The sequence below is a fragment of the Melozone crissalis genome, unplaced genomic scaffold (genome assembly GCF_028551555.1).
Source record: "Melozone crissalis strain CALT ecotype California unplaced genomic scaffold, PUWL_Pcris_2 ptg000019l_1, whole genome shotgun sequence".
NCBI classification, from domain to species: domain Eukaryota; kingdom Metazoa; phylum Chordata; class Aves; order Passeriformes; family Passerellidae; genus Melozone; species Melozone crissalis.
The window spans coordinates 14,276,641-14,302,114 of NW_026535797.1; the positions used below are offsets into that span (position 1 = coordinate 14,276,641).

At 48.6% G+C, this 25,474-nt stretch overlaps 1 protein-coding gene across 2 annotated transcripts; it reads right to left on the reverse strand.

Moving 5' to 3' along the window:
- On the reverse strand, positions 1-25,474 carry ARHGAP19 (Rho GTPase activating protein 19). Of its 2 annotated transcripts, none has more exons than XM_054276846.1 (12): positions 25,413-25,474; positions 13,002-13,267; positions 8,975-9,055; positions 8,425-8,634; positions 7,645-7,871; positions 7,051-7,137; positions 6,055-6,120; positions 5,142-5,330; positions 4,366-4,464; positions 3,680-3,772; positions 3,144-3,212; positions 1-2,676 (listed from the first exon to the last, which is right to left on the reverse strand). In XM_054276846.1, the coding sequence occupies exons 1-12, from the start codon at positions 25,472-25,474 to the stop codon at positions 2,620-2,622; spliced, it is 1,506 nt and encodes a 501-aa protein (XP_054132821.1). In that variant the 3' UTR covers positions 1-2,619. The 2 variants fall into 2 exon arrangements, with proteins under 2 accessions (XP_054132821.1, XP_054132822.1); XM_054276847.1 differs by lacking the exon at positions 25,413-25,474 and adding an exon at positions 16,072-16,134.

Here is a 25,474-nt window from a genome sequence, read left to right on the forward strand (position 1 = left end):
TAAAAATAAAAGCATTTAATGTGGTGTTTTCACATAACACACAGAAAGGCAACAGTCTGCAACAGTACTGACATAGCATATATAAATAAGGACAAAGATTAAAAATACTCTGGAAATGATAGACTCTGGGAACAGTTAGCGGCTGCTCTGGGAAGAAGCATCCTCATGAGTCATTGCACAGGACAGACAAACGAGACACATCCAAGCATAACTAAAACTCTCCCGTGCCTGGGAGACAGCGGGAATGCATCGGGACAGCAACAGCCAAGGTCCTGGGGTGGAATCTGCCACACATGGTGAGCCCAGCAGCACAGACTAAAGCCCAGGGCACTGAACCCCTCCCAGGACTGGAGACAGCACCCACCCCCTTGGCAGGTAAGGCATGTGACACATGCAGAAGGCCTGGCCAGTGCCCCTTAGGTAACTTTTCTTAGAGCTGAACAAATCTCAGCTGTGCCAGAAGCCAGAGAGAGCCCCTGAGCTAGAGCCATCAGTAAGGGGGGACAGTGGAGAGCTACATTTGTTTCATCTGTATGGGAGCAGTGTGTTTAATTTCAGGTACAAGACTGCCTTGCCAAGCAGTCACCCATCCAGAGGGATATGAGATATGCCAGGTAGGGACAATGGGGAGAGGAGGAATGAACAAGTGCTTCACCCAGCAATTGCCCCAATGCGAGAAAGAGCAGAGATAGCAGGAGCAGACCCAGCTCTCCCTGTGCTGCCACTTGACCTTTGTCTGTGCCTCATCTCTGCTCAGAGGCAAAGCTGAGATTCCCAGGTCTCTGCTAACAGCAGGCTGCAGGGACAAGGCAGAAGTGCAGTCAGAAAAACATGGTGCCCTTTGGAGAAAAACACACAGCTTCAGCCTCTGGAGGGAATGATTGCTGACACATCCAAAAACACATACTACTACCACAGCAAACAGCCTCTGCCCTTCCTCACAGCATCACCATCAGTCTGGTCCCTGAAGAACCACAGCTCTTTCTTTGCTGTGACAGAGGCTCCTAACACCAGCAACTCCCAACTCACACATCTACAGTCCCCCTATCCCCTATATTTTCAAGGCTCCAACTTGGGGTCAGACTGGGGACAAACATCCCTGATAAAGTACCAAAAACCACCCTTTGTACTGAGCAGCACGAGGATTTGTATCTTAAAAAAAATTCACCGTTAAAAAAGTGACAAATTCCAGCTACGTTGCACAGGGCTCCAATGCCCTGTTCTGACAGCTCCAGCCAATCAGACTGAACTCCCTGCTCATATCCCAGTATTCACACCTCCTGCCACCAGTTGTTTCAGAAAGCTGTCAAGAGCAGAGCTCTAACTCCTGCTGGCTGCTGGTTCTTAAAGATTAGAAGACAAATATAATTGGATTCCAGAGATTATTTACTTTGCTGAGAAGGGCTGAGAAGTGTTTAGATGGTCCCCCAGCTGATTAAATCTTCATTTCACAGTAGCAACCCTGTGTGTATCCTACCTCAGAGTGCTTGCAGACAGGTTCTTGGCAAGACTGGCTTACTGGAGCACTTTGGATTAACGAGACCGCTGACATTGGCCAGCTGTGATTGGGGCTTATCCTGTATCTAGAAGGTTTCATCTCATTTCTGCAGTTCAGACCAAAGAGCCTGACCCAGCTTCAGCCCTTTCCCCCAGTTTAATGACTAATCAGTCACTTGCCCTACCAGCCATCCACATCTCTTGAGCCAAAGCCTTTGGCACCATTTGCAGCAGATCACAAAAGGATGGAGCCCTCTCTCACCTCTCACAGTTTTTCACACACAGCCACAAGACTGTGCCTGCCCCAGGCACCTTAACTTCCAAAGATTAGGCTGTTCTGCCCCACACAGCCTTTGCCAGCTTCCTGCTCTCCTCAGCTTAAGCCTCTCTGAGTGAACACAAAGCTAAGACTCCTGGTTCAGAACTGTGCCACTGAAACGTGAGGGCAGTGAGCAAGGGCTGCCTCCAGCTCAAGCTAAAATAGAGGGATGAGTTTATTGGGGAAGCTGCTTTCCCCTGGCCTTACTTGAAAAGATGGCATCCAGAGCCTCTCCTTCCAGGCTCATCCCATGCTCTGTACCGTTCGTGCACTTCAGCCCCTGGGAAACAGCAGAGCAAAATGGAACCAAGAAGCAGCAGAGAAGGGAATGCTTCCAGAGGAGGACTGGAGGCAAGCTTGGATGTCAGGATGTGGGTAAGTGTTACAGCCCATCATTCTCACTGCTAACAGGGGGAAGGAAGCAAAAACAAGCCAACATGTTAAAAACTCGGAGCAGAAAAGCAAAAAAATACAGCCTAGCAACATTACAAGAAAGCTGGGAGTACACACAGGGCCCTGCAATGAACAGGGCTCTCCTTGTAAGCAAGCACTCCAGCTCTTCCCAGAGCCAGCAGGTCAGACATGCTGCACAGGTTTTGGTTAGATAGTGGTTTGCCCCATAGTAGAATGAAATGTAATTTATATACAGAAACAAATCCCTGCAATCCTTGCAAAGGTCCAGTCTCAGGAGCGCTGCTGTGTGGTGAGGGATGCTGTGAGCCTGCAGCACTCCCCTCTCAGTGCAGCACATTCACAGCTTGTGAGACGGGGCCATCCCCATCCATGCGCTGGCGCCAGGCGGTTCAGAGGGAGGAGGAATCCTTGGAAAGCAGGCGGGCTCGCATGCGTCTGCAGGATCCCTGGAGCACAGAACGGCACCAGTTGAATGCTTGAGACACAGAATACCATGCAAGAAAAGGCTGACATTCTCCTCCTGCAAGGATCCTTCCCTGGTGTCAGCCTCCCACACCTTTGCTAAAGCTCGAGATGAGGCAGAGAGCAGAGAGCAGCAAACACAGCAGTCGGTCTTGGGCTGCACCAACCTCTTGTCCCGCTGCCACCCTGACAGGCTGTTAGCACCACGCTGTGCTGCCAGCTCCCCTCTGCTTCCTGCAACATCCAGCCTGCCAACTCACAGGCAGGAGGGCTGTAAGACCCCTCAGGGTCTGGCTTCCAGCATGTCACCTGCCTGCAGCTGAGCACACTGCTACGAGCTGGGGCACCACAGCTGTCCCAGAGCCCTGAGTGTGTGCTGTCACCTCAGCAGGCTTCAACACACCAGGCTCCCTGCAGGAAGAGGAATGGGGGGTAAGGGGAAGTGTCTCACCTCTTTCTGGCCTTCCAAAGACTTCAGCTTGGCCTGGGACATATGAGCTGGAGAGCCACATTTCTGTAACTGGACAAGAGAAGGCAATAGGAGTAGAAAGCTGGTGAATGAACTGGCATCCACAGCCTTCCCTGGGAGCAGCCTGTACCAGCAAAGACCATCCATCACCCAAATCCACTCTTGGTTTGTTTGGGACAACCCTACTGCATACAGGCAGCAGGCTTTGTACAGCCTGTGGAGGAGGATGAGAGAGAGGGAAGGGGGCACAAGACAATGCCCCAGGGCAGGACACAGCCAGAGAGACAAAACTGGAGTAGAGGCCCAGTGTTGTCATCCCTGCTCTGACACTGCCCTTGCCATCTGCTCTGTTCTCATCAGAGCAGCTTCTCAGGACCTTATTTTATCATACAGAAGAAACTTGGAACCCTTCTCTTGAGCAGAGAACAGCTCCCCAGGGATTGCTGAAGTTGCACTCAAACTCCCCTCGCACACACTTCCCCACCAGCAGCTTCAGTGGTTCTGGGAGCAGCTCTTACCAGCTGGACGTTCTCTTTGCTGACCCGCACAGGCTCTGGAGTGGAATCCCTGCTCTTCCTCTCCAGGATAACTGGAGTTCCCAAAACTTTCCGCTGTTGTAAGAAGAAAGGGCTGTTGGCTAGTGCTTAAAGTGCAAAGTAAAAAAGAAAGGGAAGGAGCAGGATGCCTTGCTGGGAAGCAGTTGAATGCTGGGAAAGAAAAAAAGGAAGCCAAGCTGGGACAAAGATTGCAAAGCAGAACCACCTGAAATACCACACCACTAGGCTGAGCCCACCTGATTGTAAAGAGTTTGGGAGCTGACCTGGGGCCTGGCCAGGAGCCCAGCCTGTCAGAAGCAGGGACATGCTGCTGTAGGGCAGCCCATAATGTGCTAAAACCTGTGCTAACATGCTAGACTTCATGACCAGCTCCCTGTCAATCCTCATCTCATCTCAGGAAGCAATCAATTCTCCAGAAGGATGCATAGATCCTGCAGCCATGTGTTTCAAGATAATTACACTTTACACTAACAAGGCTTTTTGTCACTCTGCTGCCTTTTCTGCCCCACTGGATCTGTGTTGTTTGGCAGGCAATACTTTGAGGAGTCCCTACCCTTTGAGGGTCTCACTCGAGGCAGGGCAAGGCAGAAGCAAAAAGCAACATCAGAAATTCAGAGCAGAGAGCAAGGGTCAGAGGCTGCTTTCACCTTAATGAGGCCGCTGAAGGAGCGCGAGCGGGTGCGTCGTGGTGCTGGGGATGTGGGCACATCAGAGCCAGGAGTCAGAGCAGCTGGGTGCTTATTAAACTGGGAGGAAACATGAGGGCAGTATGTTAGCACAGTTATACCTGTCCCTTGCTGCTGAGTGCTGCTCTACCTGCTGTCCCAGAACTCAGTTTCTCTCCTTCACCCCCTGAAATGGAGGAGCAGCTCAGAACTGCAGGAGGAAGAAAGCAGAGGAAGGCCACACCTTCCACCCAGGATTACAGGGAGTTTGGGTGCAAAGGTGCTTTGTGCTGGCTACCAAATTAACCAAAAGTGGCAGATGTTGGGAGCAGAAAGAAGCTGGGCAGCAGCTGGAGGCTGGCAGCCACGACTGCTGCTATTGACCAGTCTGTCTGGTGCAGCAAGTGGTCTGAGACCACGAGGAGACCAGTTTGTCCACTCTCTGCAGGCCACAGGGAAAGAAACTTTTCCCTTCCTGAGGGAAGAAGCTCAACAAGGCCATGATCAGGATTGGGAAACTGCTGGCTAGCAAGTCCTTAGCTTGAAAAACCAAACTTAAAAGTGCTACTTGGGACAGCAACATGCAAGACACCTCCTCCTCCTGTCTTCTTACAGCTCTGCCCCTTACATAGCCCAGAACCCACTTTTCCCAGCCTGCCCAGGATTAGGAGCAACTCTCAAGAGGGCCCTGTCTTTAGCCCTGTGCCCAGGACTGTGCTGACAAGCACACCCCAAGATACCTCTCCTCCCCACACTACCTGCCGGATAAGCTTCTTCTTCTTTGCAGAGTCAGGCATATTGTGGACGTGCAGGAAGAGCTCCTTCAGTGCCTCCTCGGTGCGCTGCTGGGTCTCCTCCTGATGGCAGGAGTCCAGCCGGCTTCGCTTCTGAGACTTGAGGGGCTGCAGCTCCTTGGAGCCAGAAGACGTCAGCAAATCCAGGTCATCCTGGGAGAGCGGAGACAGGAGCCGCTTGCCATGCTTTAATCCCAACGAGCCACCCATCTGAGCCAGCCCAGGAGTCTCGTGAGCTGCCTCACCCCCAGTGAAAGCACAGGACTCTGCTTTCCCTACCCCTCTGCAGCAGCACTGCATCAGCAGGCCCCGTGCCAGGAAGAGGTGACAGCAATACAAAGGTGACCCCATTGCTTCTTCCCTCCCCTCCCAGATGCGAGCTGCAGAAGCCCTTCCAGGCTTGAGAAGGGTCAGTGCAGCTCCCTGCCATGCATCTTCCCTCTTCTGCAGCTACATGAGGCAGGGAAGCATTTGCTGGCAAGACACAATTGTCCCAGTGGCAGCAAGTAGCCTTTATCTCAGCACTTCTGCCAAGCATCCTGGCCATTGCAGCAGGCGTGTCCGTCTGTTTGGAAGGCACAGCCCTGTGAAGGAGCAGGTGCTGCGTGTACTGGGCACAGGGAGCAGGTTTGCTGCTAAACAGGGGCTCATAGCTTTCTTTCCCTGTGCTTTTGATTAACAGATGCTTCAACTCTGTCCAATTTCCCTAATGCAGCCGCCTGCACTACCATACCATATGCTTCTCTTGCTCCTGCCCTCTGACAGATCCTCTTTCATGACTTGGTTTGTTTTCAGCTTCTATCACTCACAAAGATCCATTCAGAGCATCACAGCCTCTGCCCTTTCATGGAGGGCAGGCTGCACTGGCTGGCCTTACCTTTGATGTGTGGGCTCTGGATCCCAGATAGTGCAGCCTGGCACACTCCCGGATGTACACTGGAGCCTGTGAGCAGAGAACAGGCCAAATGTATGTTTAACATCTCTGCTCTTGGGGCAACTCCAGCAAGAGCTGCTTTTCAACCATATAACACAAGCCACTTGTATCAAGACTCAGCCACCTGAGCAAACAAAGCCATGGAATTTCATGCCCTCTCCCTGTATCCCCTTCACAGTATCCACCCCTTCACAGTATCCTTTACAGGCAGATATTCAGCACAAGTGGAACTCAGAATAGGGAAAAGTTCCTGTGGAACCCTCCTCTAAGTAATTGCCCCAGCTCTGAGCTGGCCAAACTGGGGCCAGACAAAAAATGCAGAAGGGGAATTCTCCGTGGGAGGACTCTGCAGTGAGCAGATGTCTCCAGTGACCAGGAAGGCCCTGAGAAGTCGAGACTGTCTGTTGTAGAAACGTTTCCTTGGAGGAACAGCTGAAAGTCCCACACTCCTGACTGGCCTACCCAGCACCCTCCTCAGAGCTGGACAGTGCCTGTAACAGCAGCGGGCTGATGACCATTAGCAGAGAAATTCCCAACAAAACAACCCAGTGCATGCATCAGGTACTCTGCTCCTGGCAGCACTGAGGCAGGACAAATCCCTTCCACTCCCTCATCCTGCCAGAGCCCGGGTGCAGCCCGGTGTGTACCTGCCCTCGGGGCCAGGTTTGCTGCCGGGCAGCAGGTGCTGCTGTCCAGCAGAGGGGAGTGTTACACTGCACCGTGCTGCTGACCTGCCCTGGCAAAGCCACCTCCAGCACTGCTGCCCAGCAAAGGCCTCCTCCCCAGTCACTATTGGAATGGTTTCTTGGACAAAGTCTCCTTCTCCTACCGCAGAAGTGAGCCCACAGGATACACACTCAGCATGTGGGATCTGTCTGGACAAGGGGCATTCAGCCTCCTGGATGGAGGCAAGAGAGCAGGATGCTAAAGCACACTCACCTTGAAGAGTTTCTGAGAATGTTTGATCATGAAGGTCACTCCATTGTTTAGCTTTGTGATATTTTCCTGAAGGTCATTTGCTGTCACCTGGCAAGGGGACACGGCCATCCATTAGAAAGGGAGGAGGAGGAGGAGGGGTCTCTTCTGGGACGCAGACACACACAGTGCCCCAGCAGGAGATCTACTCTGGGATCACAGGCAAGCAGGGCTTATAGCAGAGCTCACAGAGCCAAAGCTGCTCTCACAGGAAACTCAGATAACTCTGAGGCAAAACCGTTCACCAGCAGCATAAGAAACCTTGAAGAGATATGTAAGGTTTTTCTGGAGCTGACATTCTAAGAAGCAGCATGACTGTGCTGTGCTTTCAATTTGACTGAAAAAGAAGATGCATAAGTTGCAAATGAGACTCATGGCAGGTCTGGGCTGAATGCTGGGACTGAGTCCTGCCAGGAAGCTCCCACCTCTCCATCACAGCCCCCAAGCCTCACATCATTGTGTCAATACTCAACCTTCTCAAACCTTTGTTTTTCCCCTGCCAAGCCTTTGCTTTTTACCTTGCAATATCCCACCCACAGACACTGAGGCATTGCTCACATTTCTGGGCCATAGGATGTGGGGTGCAAACATGAGGGCAAGGTTGTGGGCAGACATCTTGTTCTTGTCCTGCTTCTTGGCAGTCTGGTAGAGCAAGTCCAGCAGCAGTTTGAGCAGGCTGCGGTTGGGAGCGGGGAGGATCAGAAACAGCAGCTGGAGGGCTTCGATCTGGCGCTCTTTGTCTGGAGTGCTGGTCTTGTTCCCCTTCTCATCAAACAGCGTCAAGTCTGCCAAATCACAAGGCAGAACATGAAGGACACTCATTACCTTCCTTCAGAGCAGTCTCTTGCAACTGCTTATCCTTTCCTCTTCATATGCAGATCTCCTACAAACCCCTGCACAGCTCTTGGCCCTCCATCTCTCTTCCCCTCAGCTCCAAGGCTCCCCACTTGATGTGTTAATCTATGCTACTCCTCCCACAGAACAACAGAGCTGCTAAGAGCTGTGATGGCTTGAAGGCAAGATGCAGCAAGTTCATATAAGGTAGTTCAATAACAGTTATTAAATGCATAGAAACCACAACTTGCTCAGAACCCTGGACATACAACAGATGGAGACCCAGGTTATCACTGTGGGCTTTACCACTGTGGTATCTGAGAAGAATGGTCTAGACAGACATGGTCTGATTCTTTAATCAGCTCCTGTCTTTCCACCACCCGGCTGAGGTGGCAGGAAGATTCCTTCTAAGGCTGCCTTTGAGGAATACACTTCACAGCCTAGCGTGCTTTCTAGGCCAATTCCAGTCCTTCTGCCCACCGCTGCCTCTTGCTGCCCACTCACCTGCAATTTTGAGGTGGGCATGGAAGTGCTTGTGTGTCAGCAGCGGCTCTGGTAATTCACCCAGGAACATCTTAAGCAGGGTGGCCACATCATTGGAATGAAACTCCCCAGAGTCCAGGTCAATATCAGTACCGCTGTTCAGAGCATCCTTTAGGATCTGTTGCCTGATGCTGTTGCCTGGCACTCGAAACAAGCCTTCTGCTCTTAGATCTGCTCAGCAGAGGGGAGAAAAAAGGGCACTGAATAATCAGAGGCTGATTTCCCACCTTCTTATTAAAGCAGCTCCTCTTTCCAGAGCTGGACAGCAAACCACAGTGAACTGCATTCAGAGGCATGACTTCGAGCTGTCTCCCACCAGTACAGAAAGTCCTTGTACAGAGGGAAATAGACCAACATATCTGCTAGGCAATTCTGGGGAACAGCTGCCCAGCGCAATCCCAAACTCCTGCTGCTGGAGAGCTCAGAGCTTGTCACTCTGTGTGCACCAGAGACCTGAGGTGGGCCAGACAGATACCCCTGGGATAGGAAGACAGCAATCAGAGGCACTTACTCTTGTGCAGATACTCGATTAGCTGGGAAACCTGTGCAATGCCTTCTTCTGTCAGCGGCGAGCCAAACACCACCCCCTTCTCTGCAGAACAGAAAACAACCTGCTCAGGCAGCTCAGAACCCACAGCCGCAGAAATTAATGCTCCCCAAAGAACAGGGTTTCAACATGCAAAGAGCAGTGCCCCAAAATGTTAAGGGTGAAGGTCACAAGGACCCTCACAGATGTGAGGTATCACAAACACTCCAAAATAAGTGACTTCATCTCACCATGCTGTACTCACAGGGGCTTCATCATCCTTGCTTCTTACCTCACTTTAATTACAGCTTTTATCAGCTAATGCAAATATTCTCTAGCCCTTGAAGAAAAAACAACACCAGAAGAGATGCTTCAGTTTAAAATGGCACAGAACCTGCAAGCCCAGACCTCACAAAAAGAGCAAAGTAGGAAAGGCAGATGTAAGAGCCTGGACAGCCTGGTGCCTGCCACACTGGCACACTCCATACCATGAAAGAAATGTCCAGATTAATCTTCACTGTGGCTTGACATGAAGTGGAGCAGAAAGAAGAGTTGCAGCTATGAGTTTGAGGGAAAGGCAAATAAGCACTACTGGGGAGAGCAGACATATTCTGACTGGCTCACACTAACTTCCTTTTCAGGCGTGGGTAAAACATGGAATTTCCCCATCCCAGTGAATGTCTCTTCCATGTCAGCTGCCCTGGTCTGAGTAAAGTATGAAAGCTGAGCAAGGCAGAAGGAGTAGCAAAGCAATAAGCTGGGCTCCTCTCTTGAAGTCTGTTCCCATCTCACGGGAATGAGATTGGGCATGAGCTGCAGCTCCAGAACTCCAGTAAATAACACAGGTTACAGTCCCAGAAGATGGAAACAACTGAGCTGAAAGGAAGGGGATCCCTGCAGGGAAGGAAACATTAGATGAGAAATCCATTTAACTGAAGGGCATTTGTTGAACCAATGTAGAATACTCTTCCTGTTCACAAAGGAACTTCCCAGGTGAGACAGTGATTATCCAAAGGACAGTGTTTTCTAATAAATGCAACCTTGCTACTGAATGGATTTTTCTGTCCAACACACACAGCCAATATGATCTGTCCCTCAGAAGGTGGAGACAACTCCCAGAGACTTCAGTGGCAGCAATCAGAACTCTGGGCACCACACTTCTTCCCTCAGATGAGTATAGGTTTGGACTGGAGACAAGATACTGGACAGACTGTACCACAACATGCTGACTGGGACTGAGAACTGGAACCAGGTACAGAGCTACTTTGTCCTGCCCTGGTACTTAGGCTTCAAAGAGACAACAGATACAAGAAAAGAATATTCCTCCTTTCTCCATGGCCAGACTGCCAGGAACATGGGTCACTTCTGAGGGCAGGCTGGACATCTGCACCATTTGCACTGAAGGTTTCCCTCCTTACTGCTACAGCTGATAGCCCAGTAATCCAAGCAATGCATTGGCTGGTCTGATAAAAGTTATCTTCCCCACAAACTTTCTCTTGCTTTTTTCCCCTCTCATATGTCATTTTGATTTTACTTGCTTTTGGTTTCTTGTACTACAGATCTTCCTGCTCTGTGGTGTTGATGCTCACAGCATGTGAGGGAGACCTGTTAACCCTAGGCACTTCTCTAGCAGCCATCCTGTGTAACTAAATTTATTCCGCCTGAAGAATGTTCTGCTTTCTTCTAGGACTCTGAAATACATGGTAAGCCACCAGGAACTCCAGCCTCCTGTTAAATCAAGAACTTTCTGACCTCACTCTGATAAAGCACATGCTTCAGTCCTGCAAGAGAAAGGAGGGCAATGCGAGCTCTTGATCCACACCAAAGATCTGAAAGGTTTGAGTGCAAAGGGAGAGAATGATCGGCAAAAGATTCTTGTCCTTGAAGAAAACTAAACTCATTAGACATTCAACAGATAGAATCAACAGTGGCCAGGAAGAGACGAGGAAAATACATCTTCTTGAGACATGCAGGGCCTGACAAATTCGATTTAGTTTTGAAGTCAGAAGCTGGTATCTGAATGAGAATTTGATTCTCAAAGAAACTTGAAAGACGTGTCTGGAGAATGGATGCTGCATTACAAAGGCTTAGATGTTATTGTACAATTGCTTCTGAAACTAAGCAGCAGCATGAGACTGAGTTTCCTGATGCTCAAAGAAGCTGTAAGCATTTGCAGTTTGATCAGCTCTGAGCTCCATGGTCCTTGGCCTCTGGCTTTGAAGAAATAAAACTTGTTTGTTGTAGCTGGTCTATAACATGAAGAAAAACAAATGATGGCTCCAAGATGAAACACACAGTACACGAAACTGATTTTCTCTGTAGGCACAAACCTCTTTTCTCAGACTTTGGCCAAGGAGTTCACAGACAGTGCCTGTCAATGCTGGGAGACACTGCTGTTGCAGCCTGGGAGTGCAGCCAGCAGACTTGGAAACATCTGCTAGCTGTAGTGACACACGGCCACGGAGACATGTGAGTGGGGGAAGGCAGAGCTCTTGGGGAACAGAGTTAGCAGGAGATGTCAGCTCTGATAAGAGCAGTGCTCCCAACAGAGTACAGATAATTTAATAAAAAAATTGAGCTGGAGAAGGCTCACCAGCCCCTGCTGGAAGGTTTTGACAAGAACATGGGGGTTTCCATACACACTAAGAAGACATTTTCAATTTGGTTATTCGCTCACTTTTATTTGTGAGCAAGTGGCAAGTGCTTGAATTTAAGGTGTCTGCTACTCTCTGGGAACAGGGAGAAGCAATAACAGGTATGAGCACAGTCTAACTGCAGTTTAGGGGCAGCACAGAGACCTGTTATTATGGAGCAGCAAAGTAAGTAATGGCAATATAAAGTAATTCTCATCTAAGGATGCTAAAGGACTTGAAGTCTTTTCTTTTCCTAAGGTGAGTAAATGTACCAGGATCCTTGATGGGTCAGACAGAAGTGGAGGGCTGAAACTGCCACCAGAAAATTCTGCCTCATCAGTGGGGCTGCAAAGCTTGTCTTTATGCAACACAGTGGAGGAATAGGCTTGGTATAATCAGAATCACTTAGAGAAATTATATAATGGTTGAAGACACAAAAAAGCTGTAGTCAAACTATGCCATAGCAATAGCTCCCTTCTCTGAGATCCTCACAATAGCAGAACTGCTCAAAGGAAGGGGAAGACTAATCAGAAGTGTTCAACCTCAGGCTGCCAACATTTGAAGGCAGCTCACAGCTTCTCTGCCAGCAGCCAGCCAGTCTAAGCTGGGAAACCAGAGCTGAGGAGGAATGTGAGGGGCCCAGATGGAGGCTGCTTCTGCCTAGATGAGTGAGAAGGTTTAACTGAACTTATCAGGAGAACCAGGCTTCCATTGAGTGTGGGCAAAGGTGGGAGAAGACACACACACACCTAGAACACCCTTTTAGTTTCAACAAACCAGAGTGGTAAATGCCAGCCATTGAAGAGAAAAGGATCTAAGCACAACCATGCTCAAAAGAAGACTTCTGTGAAGGGCCTGGGGCCAATGTTTCACAAGCAAGACAGCTGAACTTGAGAGAAGATAAGAATAGTCAGTTTAGCAGAAGAAAACTCCAGTGGAATGCTTGTCTAAGAGAGAAAGGGAGATATGTCATCTCCCTGAGTTGAAACTGGGCTTCATCAGTCAGCCTGCAGAGCTTTGTCACTGCCTCACTGGATTGGGATGTGGATCAGAGCAGCACTAGCATTTGGATGGAAGATACTTACAGATTTATGAGTTGCACAGTGGGCAGCTGACCCACTGAGGCAAGCCTGACATACACCACAGCAATAATCCCAGAACAAGGGGAACTATTCTCAAAGGGCAGGGCATTGCTAGGATCAATTTCCTGGCCTGTTTTGCTCCTTTCTAGAAGTGGCATCCCCAGAGATTATGAAACCATAGTATTAAGCCTTCTACAAGTTCAAAACTACGGGCTGAAAGTTTTGCAAACTCAGTGTAACAAATGGTGACAGCATCACTCAAAGGTGGGCACCAGCCTTTGTGCCATCCATACTCACCCTTGCGCTTCAGAGACATCAGAGAACGAAAAAATCCAGAGGCTGTGCTGTTTGCCCCGGGCAGCTTTGGGTCCTCCTCTCCCATGAGCTGGGCCAGCTCTGCCCCAGGCAAATCAATGAGCCTGGTGATGTTGCTGACAACCAGCTCTGTGAACACCTCTGGCTTCTCATGGCGCAGCTTCTCCACAAAGAAGTCGGGATTGAAGATGATCGGCTGGCTGCGGAGGGAGGAGTCATTGCAGATGACAAAATTGCAGATGGCATCTCTGGAAAAAGGGAAAGAGGAAAAAAAAATACAGTAACTCCTCATCACTTCGCTTTTTACAGCCAGCTGGTCTGCCCTGAAGGAGACATCTGCTGACACAGGAGCTACCAGTCTACACCAACAGCACCGTCTGACTTTGGTGAGTGTTCAGCACAGCACAGTTACATTTCCCTATGGAGCAAAATCATTCCTGGACTCTTTGTACAACACAGCCTAAGACTAGCACTCCACAGCATGATGATGACATAGGCAACACCCAGTGAAAACTACATGGACATCTTTACTACTTGTTTCACTGTATCTACATCATACTAGCTCTGGCAGAGATGACACCTAATATTTTACATTAACTTATTACTTTAAGTCAAAAATAAGTTTGGCTTTACCTCTCTTCCTCCCCAGAAATTCACTCCCAGTGGCCCAAAAGTCTGAAAAACAATCTAAATTTTTCATGGCCAGCTTACACTCATCAGTTCCTATTGCCATTCTATCATACCTACCTTTCTATCAACAAATAGATAGTTCCCATGTCCTAGGACTTTGTTTTTAAGGTCATAAATGTGCAATAACACTGAACCGTCAGTTTTGCTGTGGGTGTGGTCAAATGCTCCCCGTGCTGCCAACCCTTTGGTTACTGTTCTCTGTTCTCTCTACTGTTCTCACTCTGAGTCTGGAGCCAGTGAGAACTCACATGAACTAGGCAAGATCCGTCCTTGAGGAACCCCTACTAACTTTTCACCTAGATCATCCCCTTTCAGCTCATCCAGTTCTTATCTCTTTGTCATCCCTTCGTGCCCTTAATCTGCCCTCCCTATTCTCTACTGACACCTTCCTTCTTCATTTCATAGCTTCTCATGTGGCATGGGAAAAGGGATGCACCTGAGACACTGCTCCAAGAGTTATCTCGAACAGGTGCATAACCCTACCAGAGGGTAGGTACATTTACCATGTAGAAAATCAAATCAAAGAGTTATCAAAGAGATATCTCATGTTAATCAGCACTCTTAATGCTCACACTTAACTTTTATCCCAATTTCCATCTACCTCTAGGTCTTCCATTACTGTCTTCCTACCACTGTTCCAAACATTTTCATATTTCTGAAGTCAAGCCCACAGGCTAGAGTTGCCCAGCTTGCTTCTCCCTCCACTCTTTTACTTAAAGGTGAGGATTAGTGTCATTATTCTCCAGTCATGAGCTACTGTCCTGATTTCATACTCAGCTATAAAGTGACAGCCTGGCTCTGGGAATGGATGTGCAGTTCTTCCAAGGCTCTGGGAGGAGGATGCCTACCCACCCAGCTTGCACATATTGTGTGTGTTCAGCCTGTGACATTCCCCAGTCTTTAAATCATTCTTTAGCTCTTATATAATGCTTTCCATTCTTTCTACATCCATCCTCAGCTGTGAGCTCTCACTGGACATCATTTTCCAAGGGCAGCTGCCAAGTGCACACTTAATAGGGATGTTGTGCTTATGTACCAGGGATCACATCAGCCCCTTAGATGCAGATGCAGGGCAGTGAGTGCTCTGCTGAACACCCCTAAGCCCATAAAGGCTTTCTCTTCAAAACAGGCTTTTCTAGAGAAGACTGGAGCACCTTGATCTTCCTCTCCTCCCTGCTGAAGGGTGGAGGCCATGGCATTGTGTTCAGTCCATGCTGGGCATCCCTACTCACTCAACACAGCTGCCACCAAAAACATCTGCAGCCCCCTGAACCTCACATCCACTGGCTCAAGAAACAGAACACTTCACTGCTAGTTCAGAGACCTCAGCAGCTTCCTGTTCTGATGTAAGCTGACAGTAGCTCACGACAGGAGCACATCAAAGCACATGGTGGCAAGTCACCTGAACTCCAGCCCACCTCCACACGTTATCTGTGAACCCAACAGTTATCTGAGCTACTCTATGTTTTTGACCTGAAAGACTACCTCCAGGATTTCCAGGATACCTGATCAGCATAAGAGAACAGAAGCTGGGACTCAGGCTCCACAAGAAGAAAGATACTTGCTGAAACAAGAGGAAATGAGGCTCTCAGCAACTCTTGCATCGTGAGAATCCATAGCAAACCCCCTCCCCTTTACACTGCTCTCCATGGGTGCCAAAGACGCCCTTCAAGAGGATGGAGAGGAAGCAGGTCTGCAAGGCAGACTGCAAGGCAATCTGCCAGGTCATCTAAAATTTTAGAAAGCTCTTAAAGGCTCCCAGCTGCCTGGCTCAGTGGCCCAGCAAGCACACTGCTGACTCCAAATGGGGGCCATATTTTGCTCAGCACCTCCCAGCCAGTTTTTCAGCAGTTTGTTATCTGCAATAAACCAAGACCAAAATGCAACAATTTGGTATCAGCTGCCAAAAAGCAACTGCCAATTGATCTGATCATATTCACATTTCATTGCACAGGGCTACAATGCACAAACAAGTGCCAGCTCTGCCCATAATGTGGAGCAAGCCCTTTGCTTGAAACCCATGACAACTCATTCTGTGGCAATACAGATCCTGAGAAGGGTTAATAGCAAGTGTATAGGCCCAGTGACCCTGCCTGCAATGATCCGTGCACTGTTATTCACTCACTAGCAGTTTTGTTTCCCCACAGAGAAGATATGCAAATACTTTGAAGCAGTTACATCAAGCATCACAGATTATCTCTTCCCTCAGACAATTAGATATCTGGATTCACAGAAAGAAAATTAAACAATTTTGTCAACTAGCACTGACTGATATGGCTTCTCTGCACAGCCTGTGTTAGAAGTCGCACAAAGTCCAACAACATATAATGCAAAAATAAATAGAAAAAAGTAAATTTCTTACATGAGTGCTGAGAGCTTTTGAAGAGGCATTAGGAAGCAGAGACAGGGAAAAGAACTTGCTCCTTGTTTCCAGCAACAAAAGAAACCTGCCTGTCCCAGCACAGCCTATGCAAATTCCACGCATGCTACGAGACACAAGGGCGCATTATTGGGTCTGAAAGGCCCCCTTGGCACACACTGGGCATCAGCCTTCACACAGGGACAAAACAGAAAAGAAAAGCTGGACAAATTGATTCATGTCTCTTGCCAAAGGCTGCGTCGCTGGAGTTTAACTGCAAATAATTCCTACATAGAAACCAGGGTTTTGAATCAGGACCAGCGTGGTATTAAGTGCTTTCCACCTGTATCCAAGAGGAATCCACGAAATAGTTCCAAGTCTACCCTGTGTTTACCATGAGTAAAGCCAGGCAAACACATTCCCAACAGCTTCCAAGCACAACTGATGTTACAGCACTGGCAGGACAATGGCCAAGTCCCTTAACTGCACCACCCTGTGCCCAGAAACCTTGCTGGAAGCACTTGCCTTTCACACTTTCAGATCCTTTCAAAGACAAAGCACATAGATCAGCCCCTCAGAGCTGGAAACAGCACCTGGCCATTGCTCCTTGCTACCATTACTGTGCCACCATGTGCTGTTCATCCACTTCAGGATTCCTGTTCCACGTTTCTCTGGATTCGCGTGCAGTTTCCCTGCCTGCTGCAGCTGGGACCAGCCTTGTGTATGCTTATTGTGATATGGCACTTCAATGAGCTACTTCATTTTGAAAGGTCACTTTATTAGCAGCTCTTCCTTACACAGAAAATTTGCTTTTGTATCATTATTGTTAATCAAAATGGAAATGTGAAGCAAGCCCCTATTTCTGAGCAAAGATAAAGCCCCCACTGGCTTTACACACAATAACCCTGCCAATCCTCACTGCTGCACACACCATAACCTTCAGAAAGAGCCATGTGCCCCATCTGCTGTTTCATGTTAAAAAAGAGAGATGGATGTACTCTACCTACACTCACAGTTTATATAACAGCAGTAAAGGGGAGACAAACATGTATTCATGGAGTTTATTGCTTTTTTTTTTTGCCTTGCTTGCAATTACAGAGTTATATTTTCTATATGCTGTGATCTCAGATTGCTTTACGACACGTCAAAAGACAATAAAGTAAAGGAATAAATAGCTTCCTCTCCAGTCTCATGAATATAATCAAATCCCAATGAATAATAAAACCTTGTTCTAATAGGGTTGTGATTAAGACAGCAGATTAAAAAAAATGGGTCCTATATTGTGCTGAGATTCTTGCCATTCTAGTATCCTTCAGAGGCAAAGCCTGTGATCCCAGCCAAGTCACAAAGAAAGCTGTCTGTCACACACAACGTTTTTGCTTCAGGCATGACAGCCCCATCATTTCATGGGGAGTGGATGGTGCAGGAGGTCAAAATCATGATGGATCAATTAATCCCTAAGGTAACTAGATCCAGGCCAGGGAAATGCCTTGGAAACTAGGACAAAAATGAGACTTTAACTGCCAAAACCTGGTGATCAAACCTGCGGTGCAAGAGCTCTGCAAGCAGGCAGATAACTTCACGTGGCAGCAAGCTTGCATTCGGATAGGTGAGATGGAGCTGCTGTAGTGGCTCTCACAGCTCTGATATTGGTCTAAATCCACACATGTGACAGAAGAAAGGTCCAAGAAGCAGGAAATAGAGCATAAGGAGAACAGAAGGCAAGAAAGAAAGAAAAGGAAGAGGTACCTTTGGGGCAAGGCATCAGCTGTGTTTGTCTAGCTGGGAAAGGGGATACACTGAACGCTAAAGATTTCAGAGGAGCCTTAGGTGTCTCTAATTCAGTGGACAAAATCCATCTCCAGTGCCATTTTGCACACTTTGTATGTCATCACCAAGGCCCTATGCTTCAGACACACCACAGCAGACAAGTTTTACTGTATAGGAGTGAAAGGATTAAAGAGCTTTTGAAAATAAGGCAGATAATAGGAGAAAATCTCCCTCTATAATAACAAAATCTTTAGATTATAGGAAAGAGCCAGGCTGGTACCAAATACTAAGAACATGGTGATAAGCAGGCAGTGCTGAAGAACACAAAACATGAACAATTCTCTGCCTGGCTAAGCACAAAGGGACATGGGACAGATGCTCACAGGCTCGGATTTCCCCAGGGAGGAAGAAGTAGCATTGCCTCCTGTGCTGTGCCAGAGTAAGGAATCAATTAATGAGGATGTCTGAAGACAGTAATTCCAGAGCCAGATAGGAGCCATCCCAGATTTTGCAAAGAGATGAAAGAACCATAGTGGAATTATATGGAATCATTTTAAGAACAAAAGGACTAGAAGACAAATTATTTTCTAGATTAAAAAAGAATTAAAAAATAAATGTAGTCTAATGGGAATGGACTGCAGAGACATTAGAAGAGACTTCACAGTTAAAGTTGCTTTGAGGGCTGTACTTCAGACTGACATTCTTGTAAGAGGGTGTAACAAAGATCACATTCAGGCCTCACACTTGGCACCCTAACTTTTCCTAGCATGACTGATAAGCCTCTGAAAAATGTCAAGAAAAACACAGAGTATTTTTTGCCCAGGGTTATACTCATAAGGTCTTCAGGGGCAGAGTTCTTTTGTGATGAGTACACAGTGCACAGCACAGTGGGTGCCAGTTCTTGCCTACTGTCTCTAGCCTTGACACAAGTAAGCCTTATGAGATATCACTGTCTTTTCAATTTTTGCTTCGCTTTCTTCACATTTAAATAGCTTACACAGAGTGATTCAGCCTTCTGACTATGAGAACCAGATAATAATATACAATTTAAATGGCAAGGTGCTGGCTAAGAAAGCTGTTGTTATTTATGGTGGCCTGTGCTCAACAACCTGGAACTAATGCAACTTCTGGCCACTTTTTAGAAACCAGGTATATTGGTTATCTCTGTCACTGCTATCATCAATGAATTCAAATTCTGTGTCAGTAAACAACTTAGAGTAGATCTTGCCAACACTGGCTACACATCTGTGACATGAACCTGGAGGAGATGGACCTATCTGAAAAGATAAAAGGGTTGGGAGGAGTGGGGGTCTGTGCTTTGGAAGAAAATGAAAATGCAATATATTACCAGCGTCAAAGAAAACAGCAGTAGCAAGACAGCTTGATACATGTGAAACATCAAGAAATTTGCATTTCAGCATGAAATTTCTCAAGTTTGACCTGAGTGATTCTTTGTGATATTTTTAATAATAGCCACTGGAATATTTTAAAGTCAATCAAGCAGTACTTCAATCAGCCATCACAACATCAGAGCATCCAGATGCCTTCTAGTGCTGGGAGGGAAAGAACCAAGGGGTGCCTTGGAGAGAACTGCACGTTCACTGCTGCTCCTCATCAAGTCTCCTTCCCAGTGCCACCACCCCAGGTCTGGGTGCTCCCACACTCTGTGATGGCTCAGCTGGCTACCCAAGACCCTGTAAAAATGCAGAAAGGCAGCTACCACCAGAAATGCAGTAATTTTAGATTAAAAATCTGCAAGCTCACATGTCTGCCTTAAGATCAGATTAACAGAGTCGAACAGTGTTAAATAGGAATGCTGCTCTGATTCTCATGACTGTCAATGCTTTTGTGTCTCTGTTTTAATATAAACTCCTACTGGGAGCAGCGATAGAAGAAGAAGAGCCTTAGATCCAATCCTGATTTCACTGAAACCAGCACCAAAATTGAATCTTTTTAGATGGCAGCAGCTGCCTCCTCTCGTTACTGATGTGCTCACTTTTATCACTGTGGCACTGGGAACCTCGGTCACAGCTGGGGACTCCGCTGTGCTCTGTGCTGAACAAACAGAACAAAGGCAATACCCTGTCTTCAGACGGCTGATAGCTAAATCTGAAATGAATGCTGCGGGGACAGAAAAGAGAAGGAATCCCAAGAGAAGAGGCAGCACTATCAGTCAGCATGACTGATATAACTGAACTCTGCCAGCTTTTCTGTAGACACTATTAAAAAGGAGGGCGAGGAAGGACAGGAAAAATAATCAGGTCACACTGCAGACATTTAGAAGAAATCCAGCTTTTGCACATGGGGTGACATGGGACTGAGCATAAAGGAGCTGGTTTGAAAGCTGTCAGGCAGGGATGGCTGGGACATGGGGCTGAGGAGGCGAGAGCTGAGCCCCACGCCCTGGCTGGGAGCTGCTGCTGAGGCAGACACAGGCCAGCAGTGCCAGGGAGCTGGAGAAGCTTGGCAGTGCCATGGGGCACCGTGTGGCACATCCAGACCCTCACTGCAGGGTGGGACACAGCCTGATGAAGCCCCACAGCCATTTCCCACCAAACATGTCTGCTGTATCCCCAGTGTGCTGGTGGTTACTTTCCAGTTGCCAATAATGACAGCATTCCCTTGCTCTTCTCATTTTAAACTGTCTTTATCCTCTTTATTTCCCCATGTTGAATATACTGGATGGAAGCCAGGCATGGCTCAGTCCTGCCTATACCTCCTTGGCCTCTGGCAATCCAAATTTGCCGCATGCACCTCTGATTGTCACCCTTGTTCTTGAAGGTGACAGTCTTAGGGCATCCTCCAGAGGCAGGATGAAATGGAGTTCGGAGACCAGCAAAGACACACCTTCTAGAAGCTTCTCAGTCCAGTAGCTCCAAGCTAGTGTCCAGGTCAGAGCAGAACTACCATCTATAAACAGCAACTCATAACAATCAGGTCTGCTTCTGACACAAAAATCAAGCAATTTCACAACAACAACACAGCAAAGTTAACAAGCTATTGTAGCAACCAGTCTGGGAATTCAGAGCAACCCAGCAAGGCAGGACAGATGTTTTCCTAAAGCCTCCCACAGGATGATACCCAAAATTGGCAGCACCAGCTGGTGCCCAGAACACATTTGGGAGTCTCTTGCCACCATCAATTGGTAACTGGTGCTTGAGCACAGCACCACAATCTGAGTACAGTGTGCTGCAGCACTCACAGGTTTGCCTGACTGCAGTTGCTTTTTGTGCACTGAGAGGACACTGAGCCCTGGGTCAGGACTCACAGCCAGCTCCTCACAGCACTGTTGGTGAGGTTTGGTAGTCACAGCCTGGCAAATACAGGGGATGAAGGTATCCAGGAATCCCAGCTCTTGCTTTTGTTCACTACACTTCTGTAATTCCACAGCGCTCCAGAAGTGCAGTGAACAAGCTGCATCCTGGCATCTGTGTTTTGTATCACAGTGGTGTTTGCAAAGGATGATAGCACATCAAATGCCTCCTCATCAGCAATCCTCTGCAGACACCACTGAGTATGTCAGAGGCCACATCCCTTGCTCCAGATGTGTAAACTCCTACGAGCTGGAGTTGTGATGAGGAACACCTGGATACATGCCAGCATTTAAATAAGCTGGTGACATCTGGTCAGGGCTGCCGAGCACACAGATAAACAGGCTGGGCCTGCCACAGAGCAGCACAGCATGCAGCACCAGGGAGACACAGATACACAAAGCAGCCCAATTAACTCACCAAACTGAGCAGGATGGGGGCCTAGGGCTTTTCAAGGGGATCTGGGCAGGCTAGGATGTCAAAAACTGGAATACTGTACACAGATACCAGAATTCAGATGACAATAACCTACAGTGTCACTTTATGCAACTCTGGTGACATACAGCTTCTCTTCACATCCTGCCTGACACTTCATCTCTGTCTGGCTCAACTCTGCCTCACTGCAGAGCCCAGGGAACTGTGATATATTTATACAAGCTCCAGGGGCCACTCAGGAGAATGCAGAGTGGCATGTGCGTGAGGAGAGCTCCAGGAACCCCCAAGAGCTTGTGAGGATGTTCCCTAAAAGGCTTCCTGCTCTCCAAGGCACAGCATGCTTGTCTCCTGCAAGCAGGGCTGTAGGAATGCCCATACGGAAGTCCCAAACCATAAAGCTATGTTTCAACCTTGAATTTGAGCTCCAGAAAAACAAAAAGGAAAACTAATGCCATTTCCCCTGAGAAATTCCTGCCTCTGAAAATCAGAGCTGCCACATTACTGCTCAAGAAGAAAGGATGTTTTGGCTGGAGTCCAAATTATTAGAGCTTTATAGGCCAAAAGCAAACACATTAAAAGTTCCTGTAAGCCAGCTGGCAGGCAATTATTAAGCAGCTTATCACATTCCCTGCTATCTATAGTTTCTGAAAATAAAATTTATGAGGAAACTCTAGATGGTTTAATTGCAATTACCTAGTGTAGAGGTGAGAAAGACCAGGAGTCAAGGAATGAGGGTTTTGCACTTTGGAGAAAAGGGCCCAGACACCACGGTAAGTGTAATGCATCACCAGGATGAGAGGTCAGGGACACACCAGACCTGTGAAGCTTGGAAAAACTTCATCCTATTTATCCCAGCAAGCAGCCACATTTCCCCTCCCTTCTCTGCCCATGCTGACTCCAAGCCCCCTGTGACCTGGGGACACAGGAACCCGTGGTGGCAGTCCCTAGGAACACAGTGCAGCTTTGGCAACAGCGGGGCTGTGCCTCAACCCAGCATGGCACAGGGCAAGGAAAGGGCCTCGGCTCCCTGCTCCTGCCTCCAGCTGGAGGGCAAGTGGAAATGAGATCCCACAGAACCAGACAGGCCCAAAACAACTGGCACATATAAGGGCTCAGCTGTGACAAGGAGCCCGACCCAACACTCAGAGGGACAGTATTTCCAAGATGGACTTGACTTCAGGGTAACCATTTGACATTAGCCAACATTTCCATGCTGTCCCCATCTCCTTCCCATCTGTTCATGTCACTTATTAAATCAACACACACTGAGGACTTCTGACCTTTAGGACAAGGCATTTGATTCCCAGCAGCGTCTAGCACTCAGTGCTTCAGTTTCAGGCTGAGCTAAATGCCCAGGCACCTTTAAAGGAGTGATAACGAAGCTCTGTGACATTTTCACAGGCATGTAAATGTGCACACAGCAACAAGGCAATGGCCAGGCTGGCAGGGAGACCCAGACGCTGCTCTGGGCTATGTGGGAAGCAATGCTCCCCCTTCACACACACACACAATAAACTGAAGGGTAGCAGAACAAGGATCCTGTTGTCAAAGCCCATCCCACCGTGGATGGGAACAGGACAGGGTGTTACATGCAAACATATAAAAATACTGCAAATACAACATGCCCTTGAGTTCGGTTCAGATGCAAGCCTCACAGGACTTGGACTGAGTATGGGGTCAAACATGAGTTTAGGTCTCAAAGATTCTCATGAGAGCTGTGGAAAAGGGAATGTGTGAATGAGATTGCCCCCAGCTCCCAGGCTTTCTTCAGAGAAAAGTAGCCATGTGTTCAGATTTGGCTTTAACTCTGAAATCAACCATTTTTTCTGCCTGACCCTCAGCAAGTCACTTTGATTTTTTGCCATCATGTCATGTTTACAGTGAACATTTTGCTATTTCCAGTAAAACACAGATGGCAACTGTGTCTCCTTTCATAACCTGTTTACGATGTGAGCTCTTGATGTCCAGTTGTGCAGTGCCACTCTACCAAGCCATTTTAGCAAGATGCTTTATGGTTTTTTCCAGCTTCTTCCAGCCCCACTGTTTTTTCCCTTCCACTCACCCCAGCCCTGCCATATCAAATGGCCGACACGAGTGCCTGGCAAAGCGTTTGGGCACTGCTTGAGTCGGACATTAAATGCATTCATTAAACAGACAGATGTTTCTCTTTTGAAATTGAGCACTCTGGCACGGTGCAATCTTCATTCTCAGTTATGAAGACCCAGGCAGAGGTTAGAGAGACCACAAAGAGAAGAGAGAAACCCACACAAATCATTTTTTGTCATGTTCAGTAACATTTGGTAAGGAGTTTAGGACAACCAGCTTTAAATTCCAGTCCTAAAGTCAGCGTGCTGTAATACCACACACACAGCACGCAAGCTTTACTAGCTAACTTGCACTTCTCTCCAGATGAGAGGAAATGAGGGCAAAAGCACAAAAAAAAGAAAAAAAAAAGAGCAAGCTTTGTGGCCTGTGTGGTGATAGACCAGCAAAGCAAGAGCTCGATTTTCTAGCGCTACCTGCGGGTGACAGGCAGGGCTGGAGGAAAACTTGTACTTCAGGCTTTGCATTAACAGAATTGCTTTTGGAGGGTGGGGGATAAAGAGCAGGAGAATGCATCCTAAGGACAACTGCCAACATAGAAAAAAAATAAATCTAGTCATTTAGGCTGATCCAGGCCATGGTCCAAATTCTTTATCCAAAAAGGCATTTTAAGTATCAGCTGTACTAAGCATACATGTCCCTTTACCATGTCCAGCATTTTAGGCACTCCCTGCCCAAAGAGGCTGCAATGAGCACCATCTCTTCATCCTTCCTTCCAGGGCAATGCTGTGCCCCAGCCCAGGCACCACAGCAGTGCCCCCAGATCAGCAGAGCAAGTGCCATCGGGATGGGTCCCACTCAGCAGCGAGCAGGATGGCACCACTGTGAATCAGGCTGGGTAAGACGCATCAGCCTTCTTATAAATAACTGCATTTATTTATCAACAAGAATTACCATTCAAAGGATACTCAGTTTGCAGCTACGCACCACACATACAGAGGGAGAAAAAAAACAGAAGGGGGGAAAAAAAAGATACTGCAGCTTTTTAAGAGTCATCCGACACGGCACTGCTGTAGCGAGATGCTCATGCAGCCCTTGCTGTTTTATTGCAGCAGTAACAGAATGGTGATGCGTACAGAATTGTGAGCTAAAGGTGGATTACGTGAAGCTGACATCGCCGGTGTGTTTGAGCGTCAGAATAACGCGGACAAAGCGAAGGGAAGGAGGGCTGAAGGCGAAGCCAGTCTGTATAGTGCCATCACCCTACCAAAGCCCGCAACTGCCGAGCGCTCGGCGCGGGCTCTGCGGCTGCGGGAGCGGCGAGCCGGGCCCCGCAGAGCCGCACGGCGGGCACGGTGCCTTGTCCCCCCCGGGAACACGCCGTGCCGGGGCGGGATCTGTCCCCGCAGAGGGGCGGGCGGCGCTTCCCGCAATGCAGCACCGGGACGCTGCGGGGAGCGCTCCCCGCCGCACAGCCCCGGGCACACGGGCACCGCGGGGACACGGGGCCCTACCGCCACCCCCGCGGGACGACTCGGCCGACCTCCGGAGCCGCCGAAACACTGAGCCCGACAGCTTCGTTCAGGTGCCGGGGCACCGGCGGGCGGCGCGGCAGCTGGGACGGCGCGGCTCGCGCGGACAGCGCCGCAATGGGCGGGCTGAGGCGCACAGACCGGCGCCCGCCCGCCGGCTGGTGCGGGATGCCCGACCCGTACAACGGCGGCGGGAGGCCAAGGGGAGCGCGCCGCCGGGACGGGGCGAGGGGTGCCTGGGTCCCGCTCCTACCTGCGGCCGCCGGACGCCGGTGCTCCCGCCGCCATCTCATACCTGCCGCTCCGCCTGCCCAT

What these genes read in the sequence shown, in the direction of transcription:
- ARHGAP19 (XM_054276846.1), bottom strand. Translation starts at nt 25,474, where the DNA reads ATGGGCAGGCGGAGCGGCAGGTATGAGATGGCGGCGGGAGCACCGGCG. An exon ending in TGCCCACCTCAAAATTGCAG is followed by an intron (nt 7,872 to 8,424) that starts GTGAGTGGGCAG and finishes GTGATTTGGCAG; the next exon opens with ACTTGACGCTGTTTGATGAG. An exon ending in ATTCTCAGAAACTCTTCAAG is followed by an intron (nt 6,121 to 7,050) that starts GTGAGTGTGCTT and finishes CTCTGCTCACAG; the next exon opens with GCTCCAGTGTACATCCGGGA.